Source organism: Frieseomelitta varia, unplaced genomic scaffold (genome assembly GCF_011392965.1).
Source record: "Frieseomelitta varia isolate USP_RPSP 00005682 unplaced genomic scaffold, Fvar_1.2 scaffold_246, whole genome shotgun sequence".
NCBI classification, from domain to species: domain Eukaryota; kingdom Metazoa; phylum Arthropoda; class Insecta; order Hymenoptera; family Apidae; genus Frieseomelitta; species Frieseomelitta varia.
The window spans coordinates 328,171-341,904 of NW_025109975.1; the positions used below are offsets into that span (position 1 = coordinate 328,171).

Sequence of the window (13,734 nt, forward strand, 5' to 3'; positions counted from 1 at the left end):
TTTGCTTTATTTTAGAATCATCTTTCACAATATCGTAACTAACAATTTTTTACAAAAATGAAAAGAATTAAATATATTAAATGTATTTTTACTGAAAACGACAGACTGATACATGAAAGATACATATTCGTTTCTTTATATATTTAATTAATCGACCGATCATTTTTCATCTTTTATCGCTCTTGCACATGTGTTGAAACAAATATCAATCAATTGTTGATGCATTTAATGCGAGGCCTTTATAGGTAAATTTTAATTTCTCTTTAATGTTTTTTTTACATATGGTTATTATAAATAAATGTTATACGAAGTGTTTCAAAACTCGATTACGTTCAGATTTTATTGAAAATCGTAAATTCAAACATTAGTACGAATAAATTAGTTGTTTGTCAATCTCGTTTGAATTTAATTGTTTAAAATATCGTATCTAATATGTTATGAACTGTGTTATTGAAACACTTTGTACCGTTAATTTTATTACAATTGTAAACTATATATTAACAAGGTGAGATCAATGCCTTAAATAAGATACAAACTTTGTGAAAACAAATATGCTTCTGCTATTGTAAGATTATTTGTTTTTTACCGTGATAAAATATTACATATTATACATAAAGCGAATTGTTAAAAATGTGCTCCCAAACATTTCTTACTTTTCCTTTATAAAATACACACGTACATACGCTGGATATTTATGAAATACAACTAAACGATCAATTTTTGTTTTTTTAACCCGGGATTACCCACCTGGGGGTCTAGCGCAGGTACATCCCGGGTTAAAGTAAAGTCAAGCAAATAAGTCTCACGGGTTTTGTGACATTTCGGAAGTAAAAAATATAAAAGAAATTACTTCGGGGGAATTGAGCAAAAAAATACACTGGTATTTGATGTTTTATTTTCGATCCAGTTAAAATTATTATCGAGAAATCTGTCAAGTTGGTGGAAAGGACAAAGGGTATTGAGAAAAATATACTATATACATTACCGTTTGACGTTTTATTTTCGATTCGATTAAAATTCTTTGCTGTCGAGGAAAATACAATGGGTGTTACGCACTTACGATTTTTCACCCGAGTGTCGGTAGAAAGAGCCTTTTTCAAATTTAAACAGGATTGAAATCGCGTGATATGTATCGATTAATCGCGGAGAACTGGTATCGGACACGTTATCGATTGTGATTTAACCAGTGTTCGCCAGATGGTGCAAGTGTTTTTCAGGCGTGTCGAAACGGTGTTCGCGCTTGCGTCCGTATGTCTTCGTCGTGTTTCGTCTTTGTCGTGGTCACGGTTGGGCGATAGGGAGCGTGCAACAGTAGAATAGGACTTATTGAGTAACGTATCCATAGAAAGTGAGCGAAAGTGTCGGAGAGTGCCATGATAAAATAGTATCGTTCGGACAGTCGGAGTCTTGTAGCTGAAAGTTGGATAAGAGAGGATCGGTTCACGGCGAAGAAGTGTCGGAAGAAGTGGATCGTGATTGGTGAATCTTAGACGGCCATAATTGTGCGCCATTCGGTCTCCGGTGCAGATTCGCGCAGCGAAAGGGCAGATGCCCTTACGCGGTTCGTGCTCCCATTGGTGGGTACGCGCTGATCTACCCGGATCGACATACTCCGTGAGATCCGGTAGTGTTATCGTTAGCATATTTCCGAGTTGGAGGAATTCGCAAGCCGCAGGGACAAGCGGTCAGCCGCTACCATCGTTGGTAGACGACGAATCGTTTGCCCGTACGAGCCACCACCGACTTGGTAGTGGTGAATGTGATATCCGTGGTCTAGCAGCAACAGTGGCATTCACAGCGCCGTCAACAACACGACGACGACGACAACGACGACAACGACGACAGTAGCGCCATCATCAGCGCGACCGCCATCGCAACAGCGAGAAGAAACAGTATATTCCCTTCGCGGAGAGAAAGAAGAAATGATTGTAGGTTCGCGATCGGTGACGCGAGCAAACATGGAGGCCCCGTCCAGTTTTTAACACGGCAGCCAGGTCTCGTTCAAAGCGCACCAACGGAGCCACGGTGAGCGCTCCTCGAGTCGGCTGCCAAAAAGTCGCGTTTCGCCCCGTGCTACTTTTCTTCGTGAGCCCCGCGAGGCTGGAGGATGGAGCTACGCGTTGGGAATAAGTACCGGCTCGGACGGAAAATCGGGAGCGGCTCCTTCGGCGACATTTATCTAGGTAAATTCACTTCTGCCTTCGACGCATTTACCTTTTACTCGCATCTCTCCCCCACTCTCCCTCCCCCCATTATCCATCCGTCTACCCACACGACAGTTACATATTTGCCCTACGACACGCATGAACGCGCCAACTCCCCCGTGCACCTACACACGTTTCTTTCATCTTTTTTTTTCTTTTCTTCTCTCGTGTCTCTCCTTACGACTGTGCGTGACCGGGCTTCTGGCCTTTTTTTTCTTTGTCGTTCTTAGGTACCAACATCTCCACCGGCGAGGAAGTCGCCATCAAGCTAGAATGTATAAAAACGCGGCATCCGCAGTTACACATAGAATCGAAGTTCTACAGAATGATGCAAGGTGGTGGTAAGTAAAACTATCGTTCGTTACTAAATTGTTCGGTGAATTACGCGCCGTCACCGATTTTGAAACCGTCACACCGTCATCTGAGATCTGTCAGAATTTTGTGTTGGACAGCTGGTTGGTCTGGCCACTGAACCTTCTCTCTTTCTCTTTCTTCCTGTCTCTCTCTTTATCTCCTTTCCTCTTCCCTCTCTTTCTTCCTCATGCTACTCCTTCCTCTCTTTTATTCTCTGTTCTTTGTGACAATAAGGAACTTTAACGTTTTCAAAGTTCACATATTTATATTTCGAACTTCGAAGTTATTCTTGAAATGTATACTCGTGTATATACGAGTTGTTTGCGTTCCCTCATCCTACGACGATGAGATTTACATAAATCAAATGTCATTTGCACAAAAATGAATTTATTGCTCGTTATGAATTAATCGAGACACGAGGATTTTCGATTATTCTAATCGCATAAATATTATGAATGTTTCCACGCGAAAATGTAGCAAACATGCCCGATGTTCGCTGTGTGACGTTTCGTTACGTGACGTTTCATTTCAAGCGATCCAACCTCAGACGTTTTTGTTGGAAACGACGAATCTTATCTACCGTTAGCAGTAATTCTCATAAACACTAAATATTGATCCTCCCATTTTATACTTCGACGAATAGTCAAGTCTCTCAATATCAAGTCCTTTATTTTAGCTTTATTTTAAAAGTTGGAGACGAAGTTAATTAATTGCCAATTAATTGCTCTCATCGATTATTATTTTGATATAAATTATCAAAAAGGAAGAAAAAAAAAAATACATTCATGTGTGTGTACATAAGCACCCAAATCGTCTCACGTTCATTCATTAATTGACATGGGACGAATATAAAATTATTCCGATTATTATGCTTGTAAAACGGTACAAAAGGTCGGATATAATTAGTCGCAATAAAGATTGCGAATTCTGGTGAAAAAAAAGAAAAAAAAATGTTCCGTAAAGGTTAGCAAACATTAGTCACGATTATTACGATACGTGTTGAACTAAGCATGCGTTGTAAGCGTCTTCAAAAATACTACGCGATGCGGATTTATAATTGGAATCAATATTAATTGTTTGCTATTGTTATACCGCAAACAATTTTATTTTCCATTATTATATGAATGTTTCAAGTACATTTTAAATATTAATTCGTTTCGTAGTAATATTTGTTGTAACGTTTCAGTTGGTATACCAACCATAAAATGGTGTGGCTCAGAAGGTGACTACAATGTAATGGTAATGGAGCTACTTGGCCCATCTTTGGAGGATCTCTTTAATTTCTGTTCAAGAAGATTTTCTTTGAAAACGGTTTTGCTTCTCGCCGATCAATTGGTAAATAATAATCTTTCGTTGAAGTCAGAATATTTTACAATTTGTTTTACTAATAAAAGAATTACGTTGTGTTTTACGCAATTATTTCTATGATTCTTTGTTACACTTGATTTCTATAACTTCCTTTCTAATTGCAATCTTTTAATTACAATGGAACCGATTCATGATTTAAATGAGAAATAAACAATCCTATGTGTAATTTTATCTCACTTTGTTCAAACAAGAACTTTTCTCTCTGTTTCTGTATATAATATCATTGTATTTACAAGACGTGTATGTTAGTAACGTTCAAAGTTCATATTGTGATTATATGCAAGTATTTGTCATTCTGTTTTCTGTTACTGAAATAAATTACAATATAAATTACTTCCTTATCAGCCAACAATTATGTCGGCTGATAGTAAGGCTTTCCCAACAAAAACAGTGTTTAAAGAGAAGCTAGCTAACATGAAGTTTTTGTTTGCAAAATGAAAATGCTTTTAGAATTATTTTGGAAATTTATCTGAAAATGTGAATCGAAGCGGACTGCTTTGTTATTCGCGTTTAATATTTGTTAATTTATTCGTATCATCAATTAGGAATTTTTAGTAAAATACTTGTGCGTTCTGATTAATCACATGCTTGTCCCACATTATTATATTAATTATATTCGCATGTAATAATTGACGGAAGTAACCATAAAACGTAGTTGAGTGCAACATCCTTCTTTTCTTTTCCTTATTGTTTGTTGGATCTTTTACTTGATGTTTGAAGTATCTCAAAACATTGAAAACAATGCGTAAAATCGCAAAATGTTTTTCTGTATTCTGATCCCTACAGATATGTAGAACGGATTACATTCATAGTCGTAATTTTATCCATCGAGACATCAAACCGGATAATTTTTTGATGGGCTTGGGAAAGAAGGGAAATCTCGTGTATATTATAGATTTTGGATTGGCTAAGAAATACCGCGATGGCCGCACTCACAAACACATACCCTATCGAGAAAACAAGAATTTAACAGGGACAGCCAGGTTTGTTTTTTTTAGTACATAATCGTGTTTTTTTTTTTTTTTAAGTACATTTAACCTTCTTCTAGTGTTCCTTAATTGATGTAAAAAAAAAAAAAGAAAAGAAAAAAAATTCACTCATGATATTATTAATAGATATGCAAGCATTAATACGCATCTGGGAATTGAACAGTCACGACGAGACGACCTTGAATCCTTAGGGTATGTTCTTATGTACTTCAATAGAGGTAGTTTACCCTGGCAAGGTTTAAAGGCGGCGACTAAAAGACAAAAGTACGAGCGTATCTCTGAAAAGAAAATGTCTACACCTGTCGAAGAACTGTGCAAGGGTTATCCTGGTAAATTTTCTCACTTATCGTAAACTGTTACTAAAATCTGCTGTCACATTTATGGGAACTTGACGAAAATATATATCATCCTCTTTTGTTATTGTAGTAGAGTTTGCTTCGTACCTAAGGTATTGTCGAGGGCTACGATTCGAGGAAAGGCCTGACTATTCGTACCTTCGACAACTCTTCCGGACGTTGTTTCACGGACAAGGCTTCACGTACGATTACGTCTTCGATTGGAACATGCTGAAATTTGGTAATGTGAGGCAACAAACGTTATCCTCGACGCAACAGACAACGGCGATGCAGTCGCAACATACGAACGCGGCGCTGCCATCCGGGACCAATAATGATCAGGAACATCGATCTAGGTTGGTGTTTCAGCTGCGACAGAACAAAACAAAACAGAACATAACATAACAGAACAGAACAGAACAGAACAGTTGTACATCCGCGAACCGCGAATCGTTTGCATATGAAATTAAACGTGAAAATGCTGGCAATCGCGTCTCTCTGCCATACCGTCTTTCCATGCGTATAAATAGCGTAGCCATTTCATTACCCAGTGCGTTCTATTCTTGGCGGATGGGTCAATGAATCGGGAAACAGTCGTATTTAACAACACGAACAACTAGATAGATTTAATTCTTTTTTTTTTCTTTTTCTTCATTTTGCCCATTCACTTTCTCTCTTCTCTTCTCAAGTTGTTACCGGTTATTCAAACAAACGACCCTGTAATTAAGCAACGAAGCGCGAATTGTTTGTCATTGCGATGATTGTCTATCTTTGCAGGCCCTACACACGGCAGTGTTTAGCAAACATATCGGTGGGGACAGTGGGCCCGACTGTGGGTGGAACAACCACGAACTTGAGAAGCATGCGGCAAAAACGCGAGGCGATAGACGCTCTTCGCGATCAGGACAATCAGGAGAGCGATCTTCAAGGTAAACCACAGTTCTACCCAAAATTATGTTCTAAGTCGGTTATGACCCAGCAAGAAATGCGGCTCGTAGTTGAACACCCGCATCTAACTGGCAACGAAACGCCACGCGCGAACCCGTGTCAGTTCAGTACGTTTAAATCGTCGCCGGTTAGAACAACTCTGGAAGCGTCCCTGGACGTCGCGGGCCTAAACGTAGCAGCCCGCGAACCAACCTCGAATCATCCCGAGTTAAATTATAGCACGTTCCGTGATCACAAGGCGAACAGATTGCCCGATAGTAGCTCGACTGCGTCGTTTCATCATCAGCCAGACGTCAGTTATGTTTTTCGATTGTACAAACACAGGGAAGAGCTAGATTTCGAAGTGATGATGTTCGATCATCTGACGCTCGACGAGAAAAAAAAGAGTGACCACGAGGACGACGTGCACGCGGCATCCGGCGGATCGTTGAACTGTTTCGGTGGCTTGGACAAAGACAAAAGCGGCGGCGACCACGACGACAAGAAGCAAAAAGCTTCCACGCTTGGTGGCCGACATCATGCCTCGGGCCACGATGCCCGCCGAGATTCCGGGAACGTGGAGTACCTCGAGAAAGAGGGCGAGATCTTCAAGATAAGCAGCAGCGAGCTGTTGCAGGAAGCGTCGTCGAAGAAAAAGCGAAATTTTTCTTTCAATAACAAAGAGAAGACTCACAGGAGCTTAGAGTCGTTAGAAAGGAGCATAGACCTCTCGGCAAAGGATTCGAAAAGCCTGGACCTGCTGTTCGAGGAACGTTCGAAAGCATTTTTTCACGGGAAACAAAGAAGCCTCGATTCCTCGCAGAAGTCAAAAAAGTCCGTGGACTCGTCCGCCAACAAGGCGCGAAAACGGCCGAATTTCTTTCAACGTGTTCGAAGAAGCTGGCATTTTTTACTCATGCAGCGCAGAATCAAGCGACGAAATAAATACGAACAGCCGCTGAGCGGCCGAGAGAAGTGCGAGTATTTTTTGCACCGACACTGCAAAAACGAGATCGTCGAGCGTGCCTCGAGCTCGTCGCTCGGCGGTCGTCTACAAGCCGAATCGAGTCCCGAGGTTTTGCCTAAGCAAGACGACACCCACGACAAAGGTGTCGAGCCAACTTCGAACGATCAGAATGACGAGAAAGGGGTGACAGTTTTGTTGGAGGATGGAGGCACGATTCGCGCGATGGACGGGCAAAACGGATTGCCTGACGATCAGAATGTCAGCGACAAGCCACCGAAAGACAAAGACGCAGAGAAGCCTCCTCAGTTGGTCACTGAGAATAATATCTCGCGAAAATTGCAAGAAGTTATTGGCTCCGAAAAGAAGGAGCATATCGTGGACTGGGTAGTCACTATAGCGGATTTAGATACTCTGAGTCATGCTACTCGTTCCAACGAAACTGTGAGCTATGGTATATTGCACGGTACACGCGGTATCTTAAAGGGAATACTGTTTGATATTTTCCTTTGTGTATGCATCTAAGTTTCGCTGCTTCTATACGCAGCGGCCTATATTTATGAAAAGAGACACTTACATCACGCACCCTTTGTTACTGATATTAACATCGATACTTGATGTCTTTCGTATGTTGTTATGCCAAGAGTTTTTTCCGCACACTTTCGCGGCCGTGTCAACAGGGGCCTGATAAGATTGAGAGCCCCTCCACGTTTCTAGTTTCACTCGGGACAGGTGAGAATTACGACGCAAACTATCACAATAGACAAATATTACTGAATCTGCTGTTGCACCAATATCGTATCCATTGTTTGGAATTAGCATTAACCTCATCTTTCTCCCATGACCTGAAAACGTCGACGTATTGCGATCCACGTACCTATACTCGTCGGGTTGTGTCGTAGAGCCTGCTTCAAGGTATCCTTTTTTCTTTTTTCGCAAACTCTGCGAGTGGGCAGACTCTATATTTTTTTACAAATTAGAATACCTCTTCAGGGATGCAAAAAAAAAAAAGAAAAAAAAGTGTACTTGTTAGATCTGTTGTTCTCTACTATTTACTGGTGGAATCTTTCGATTTCTACATATCTTTTAAGATGATATATTTTTGTCACGTCACTGCCATTTTTTCACATCTCTCTTTGAGAAGCTCGATATTTTTTGATACTTCTACTTTCTTCGTCCGTCAGCCACGCAACATCCCACCGTTAGCCGGAACGGCTTTTATCATTGATTCGATGAAAGAACGTCCATCTTCAGAACGATGTCGAGTGGCGATGTAATTAACACACGGACCCGTCCTATATATATTCAGACTGATGAAATATCTTTATATTAAAAAAAAAAAAGAAAAGAAAAAAAGGAAAAAAAAAGAAGAAAAACCGCCTTCAAACTAACGACTGACTAAGTGTAAGCGACGAACGATCAACAGAGAGCCAAAACAATTAATCCGTAGAATGGCATAACAACGTACCGCGGTACAATAACTATCGTCGATCGAGCAATGTGTAATCGTAGTTTACGGGAAACGAGCGCGTCCAAGCGTATATTCTATATATTTTCTTATAATAATCGTGTTACGCAATATTACCAAATACTACTCGCGTGTGTTGCGGTGTATGTATCTTTTATCACACAGCGAGCTGATCTGCGGCTAGAAACGTTTCGTCTAATCGGACAGCGACGTGACACACACGCTTGCTGTCGTCTCCCGTTTGTTTCACGTTCACGCACGTGAGCATACGTGAATGGTTCACGCTGCCCTGTGCGAATGCTTCTTCACGTTCATGCGGATTTTAGTCGCTTTCGATACGCGTTTCGTTCCGTTTTTGGGGCACGAACGACGATCCTCGGTGGTACTCTTGTCGAACTCGTAACGCGGCTCGAGGGCGCCGGAAATCTGCACTGGTGAATGGAAAAGTTTCGTTCGAAAGAGTTTAATTCGAACAGGCAGTTTCTACAGTAATTTTTTTTTTTATCATCGTCGAAAGTTAGTTTTGTAAGGCGTCGGTACCTCTCCCCCCTTCTGCCCCCTTAAATCATTACACGCATTAACGCTGCTAGTTAGAGAAGCTCGAGACGCGCCAAGAGTCTTATATCATCAAGAGTCGACTATCATTGACCGAGCCTTCGGAATTCGTGTTGACGCTTCGATCAATGGCATACAGCAAGCTTTCGAAATATTACTCGAATCGATAAAAGAAAAAGAAAGGATATATAAATTATGTATTCGAGTTGGAAACGAAGCTGTTGAACGTGAACTGTAAGGCTGAGGATTTCGCTCTTTGCACCAAGCTCGCGTCACAATTAACAAATAGTTTTATCAGATATTGTCACGTTCGTTTGTATTGGCAGTTTTCCGATTGTTTCATCGTGATACTTACCAAACATTGTAATCGTCCACAGCACTCTCTGTCCATGACGCGTTCAGTGGTTGTCCTTTTGTTTTTTCTTTCCTTTTTTTTCTTTTTTCTTTTTTTTCTTTTTTTTTTGAAAGAAAAAGAGAGAGGAAAGAGAGTCTCTCCCTGTGATCCCTTAGCGGTTTCATAAGTTGAACAATTACAAAATCTCCATTTTTCCATAGCTGCGGACGTGTTATGCGATTCTGGGAATCCGACGCGATGGAAGAAGCAAGAATCGTTCGATATGAGAGGATTAGGCGTCAACGAATGGATAGATCTGTTAAAATTCTCATTGTGCCTGTCGTATCATTTATCACGGGGTTGTTGAAAAAAAAGAAAAAAAAAAAAAAAAAAAACGAAGGAAATTGCTTCATTTTTGCTACCAGTGTGTCTCGCTCGATATTTCGTTTAACGTTTCATCTCATTTAAAGTCCGATTATTGGTTTTTGCAGTAACCCCCCTTTGTGCATTTGATGAATTCTGCATGAAATTGCATTATTTTTGTTTTCTTTTCTCTCTCTCATTCTTTCTCTCTCTCTCTCTCTTTTTTTTTGTTTTGAAAAGCATAGTACAAAATTCATCATCGCATCTAAACCTCTCATATATCCTCTGTTCACAGTGGAATGCTCGTTTGCTCGCAGTGACCGATCTCGACGACGAAAAGAAGCTCCTCGAGATCCAAAAAAGGTTACCAAAGTTTAGATAGAGACGCTAAAGCATAGTTTTCTATTTCCTCTAGCCGCGCGAGTCCGTCGCAGTCGTCTCGAGGGCTTCTTTCGTCTCCAGCGAGATCCTCCGAAACTCCGGTGAAATTCGGTGACTTCTTCCTAAACGCCGGATCCTGAGAACCGTCATTACTTTTTTTTTCTCTCCTCCCCCTTGACGATCAAGTTACATATTTTTCTCTTTTCACTCTATTTCTCTCTCTCTCTCTCTCTCTCTCTCTCTCTCTCTCTCTCTCTCTCTCTCTCTCTCTCTCTCTCTCTGTCTCTCTGTCTCTCTGTCATCTATCTTCTTCCTGTGAATATTTCTTTCTCGCCCAAGGAACCTTCGCAATTGCGCATCTGTTTGTAATCATTCTGTTTTTTAATTGATAGTGACGATGATGATGATAATGAAATGATAATGATAATAATGATGATGATGGCGGTGATGAGTATGATGATGATTATGATTATGATAATAATGATGATGATGATGATGATGATGAAGAGAAAGTAGTAAATAAATGTTTTTCCATTCAAGGACTGGTCTCTTTATTTATTTCACCACACGACATTGTCGATAATCCTCGTCAAAATTTTCTTCTCACTTGGCTTGAATGGAAAAACCAATTTTGCAGTGTTTCCCTCTCTCGAAGAGCGTCACCTCGACTCGATCACGATCGCGCAAAATCCGACAGTCTTTTTTATCTTTTTTTTTTTTTTTTATTTATTTATTCATCTTTTACTTTTCCGATCCTCAATCGCATCATCTGTCTTCACGGAGGCGCACCGTGATCTTTTTTTTTTCTCAATTATTTTTTTGCCTCTTTTTTTGCAATCGTTATTACGCACCTTTTTTCGACGACATCGAACTTTTCCATTTCAATTGCCAAGCGTGAAACCGTCGTTCGTCGTTCCCGTATCGATCATCTCGGATCAATCCTTTTTTTTTTTTTTTTTTTTTTTTGGCGATCGATCAACGATTCTTGCACACTGAGGAAAGAGAACAATTCCAGAAAAAAAGTCCATCGCGTTTCGTCCGTTTTGTTTATCCGAGTCCGAGGCGAAGGAACAGGGATAGACAATTTCTCTACGAGGATCTCCATTTTTTTTTTCATGGCGGTCGTTTCAGCAATCATGTTTTCGTCGAAGCAGCATGACACAAAGGCTGTGCAATACACACCACGTCCGAACACCTTAGAAGATCGATTCTTTTTTAATCTGCGCCGACTAGTCAGGAAAGGAACGAACACACGTTTATTATTGTTTCTTCAATCTGAATTCGATACCTGATATAAAGCGATCGATAGAGTTCAAGGAAGCGTCGCGATATAAATACCGTGTCCGAGCGTTTCTGCCCCTTTCTATCACCTACGAAGATCGTCAACTCTTTTTTTCTCTCTCTCTCTCTCTCTCTCTTTCTTTTCTGCGAACAATTTAATAATAATTTGCGAGTAATTGCGTTTCTTTCTCTACGTAGAAGCAAGAGAAAGTACAGATAATTCGAACAGATGGAGGATCGGTTCCTCGAACTGTACACGTCGGCTCGTATCGTCGCGACGTATCGTCTCGAAACTCGTCTCGAAAACGTGACGCAAGATTCGTGCATGGTAGGTATAATAACATGCGTAACCACAGTCATTCAACGTGCGTTCAACTTACTTTTGTCATGCCAGCGTTTATTTATTTTTTATTCTCTTGGTTCTTCCTTCGGTTTCTCACGTTGCATAACACGAGACTTTACTAATTTAATATTAAATCGATCAAATTGTTACAAGAATAACTTGTTACATTGATATACACGTATTTTTAAAGAAAATGGAATATCATGCTATGTACGTTCGTCTGCGGAAGCTGCTTACTCGACAGAATAATTTTAATAGTTTGCCAATTGTCAAGACGACACGTATTTTCGTTCTGACGAACGAAGAAATGTCGTGTAATTGATCATTTGAGAACAAAGTGTCCAGGGATTGCATGTGTTTTGGTACTCCTCAAATATGATATTAATTAATTGAGTCGAAATTATTACCTGTCGGTAAATTGCGATTCGACAACGATAAAAACGATTACGTTACGGCGGGTGTTTGTAATGAATGATTAGAACTTGAAGAGAAATGGGAGTGAAATGTCGGTATTGATGCATTATTTGCTTTTTGCTGGTCTCTTTCAGCGTCGGCGGGGGCAGGTGGCCAGGAACGAAGAGTCAGCATGAGGTTGCACCGTAGGGACGCGGCTGCAGGGGAGATGCAACCGAAGACCAAGTGAGTTGCTATATCACTCGAAAACCGTCACAAAGCGGAGAAAAAGCACCTAAGTATAACTCGCTCTACTAGCATCTAGGGTGTGGTCTTTTAACTGTCGTAGCCTGTCTCGTAACCGGTCCTGTCGTAATTGTTCCAACGCTCGTGCGCAAACACACACACACACACACACACATACACACACACGCGCGGGAGTTCTAATGTTCTTAATGGTGTGTTCCGTCTCTCTCTCTCTCTATACAGATTAACATTTCGGTCTTCGAGTCCGATACCAACAGCCGAATGTTTAATTTCCTTTGCACTTCGACGTTTCGGTTTCGAATTGGTCCGTTTGCAAGTAACGTCGTTTCGAGCAGCTTCTTCATTTCTGTGCAAACGAACGATATTGATCATGCAAATAGGTTAATTACAATTTTTCAAGCTTCAGTCGTTACAAATCGAGATCCTCTTGCGCTGGAATGACGTGTCACGCGCGTTGAGAATTTCTTTGTTCCAAAATTGTGATGCTTTCTCAGTTTTAAGTATATTTAAGTGAAACAAAATATATTATGGCAAAACAAATAATAAATTTTAATAATTTCGGTCCAGTGATACCATACCGACGAGTTACTGTATACGGTTATGGTCACTCGTTATGGTCCGCAATCAGTTGGCCGGCGCAAGTGGTTAATTGACATAGCTTTTTAATTCGCGAGCAATGTTGAATTTATGAATGTTGGTCATGATTTCTGGAATGTTGATCAAGTGTGAACGATTAAACATTCAGGTTTGTCCGTCGCGCCGAGCAGAAAAAGGAACAATCGCGTGTTAATCCTATTTTGTTCCACATTGTATTTGGTTTCGGTACACTTGTAAAAGATTAATCAGAGCTTGTTACACTTTTGGTGCTGCCATTTAGAGATTGCATGGAACGTTGCACACAGTACAGGGCAAACATCGCATCGCAAGTGAAGTTTCACAAGATCTCTTGATCGAAACTGCAAGTATTTCTTCTGTCACGTCGCGGTTCATCACGTCGATCCATCATTCGTGAACGAATCGTTGGTTCGAACGAGTGTGCTCGACCATCTCGTCGAGCCTCTGTGCTGTTTGTCTCTTTTTTTCTGTCATCTAGCTTCTGGCACATGTCGTCACGTCTTCTCGTCTTCTTTTCGTTTTCTGTTTTCGTTCTTGTACCGGTTATACGTATGACGAGAATAAATCGCACGGACAGAATTTTGCAAAGGAAA

General features: G+C 40.6%; 1 protein-coding gene across 5 annotated transcripts; it reads left to right on the forward strand.

Moving 5' to 3' along the window:
* Positions 1–1,694: 1,694 nt before the first annotated feature.
* Positions 1,695–13,491, forward strand: LOC122528156 (casein kinase I-like). Of its 5 annotated transcripts, XM_043652996.1 has the most exons (9): positions 1,695–2,183; positions 2,435–2,545; positions 3,745–3,893; positions 4,713–4,909; positions 5,042–5,244; positions 5,342–5,606; positions 6,028–6,179; positions 12,415–12,505; positions 13,404–13,491. In XM_043652996.1, the coding sequence occupies exons 1-9, from the start codon at positions 2,108–2,110 to the stop codon at positions 13,474–13,476; spliced, it is 1,317 nt and encodes a 438-aa protein (XP_043508931.1). In that variant the 5' UTR covers positions 1,695–2,107; the 3' UTR covers positions 13,477–13,491. The 5 variants fall into 5 exon arrangements, with proteins under 5 accessions (XP_043508931.1, XP_043508934.1, XP_043508935.1 ...); XM_043652999.1 differs by lacking the exons at positions 12,415–12,505; positions 13,404–13,491 and adding an exon at positions 10,157–11,253; XM_043653000.1 differs by lacking the exons at positions 12,415–12,505; positions 13,404–13,491 and adding an exon at positions 10,635–10,677.
* The last annotated feature ends 243 nt before the right edge of the window (positions 13,492–13,734 follow it).

Coding starts and splice junctions, on each gene's coding strand:
- LOC122528156 (XM_043652996.1), top strand. CDS start 2,108: ATGGAGCTACGCGTTGGGAATAAGTACCGGCTCGGACGGAAAATCGGG. Junction 2,546..3,744: donor CAGAATGATGCAAGGTGGTG/GTAAGTAAAACT, acceptor GTAACGTTTCAG/TTGGTATACCAACCATAAAA. Junction 4,910..5,041: donor AATTTAACAGGGACAGCCAG/GTTTGTTTTTTT, acceptor TATTATTAATAG/ATATGCAAGCATTAATACGC.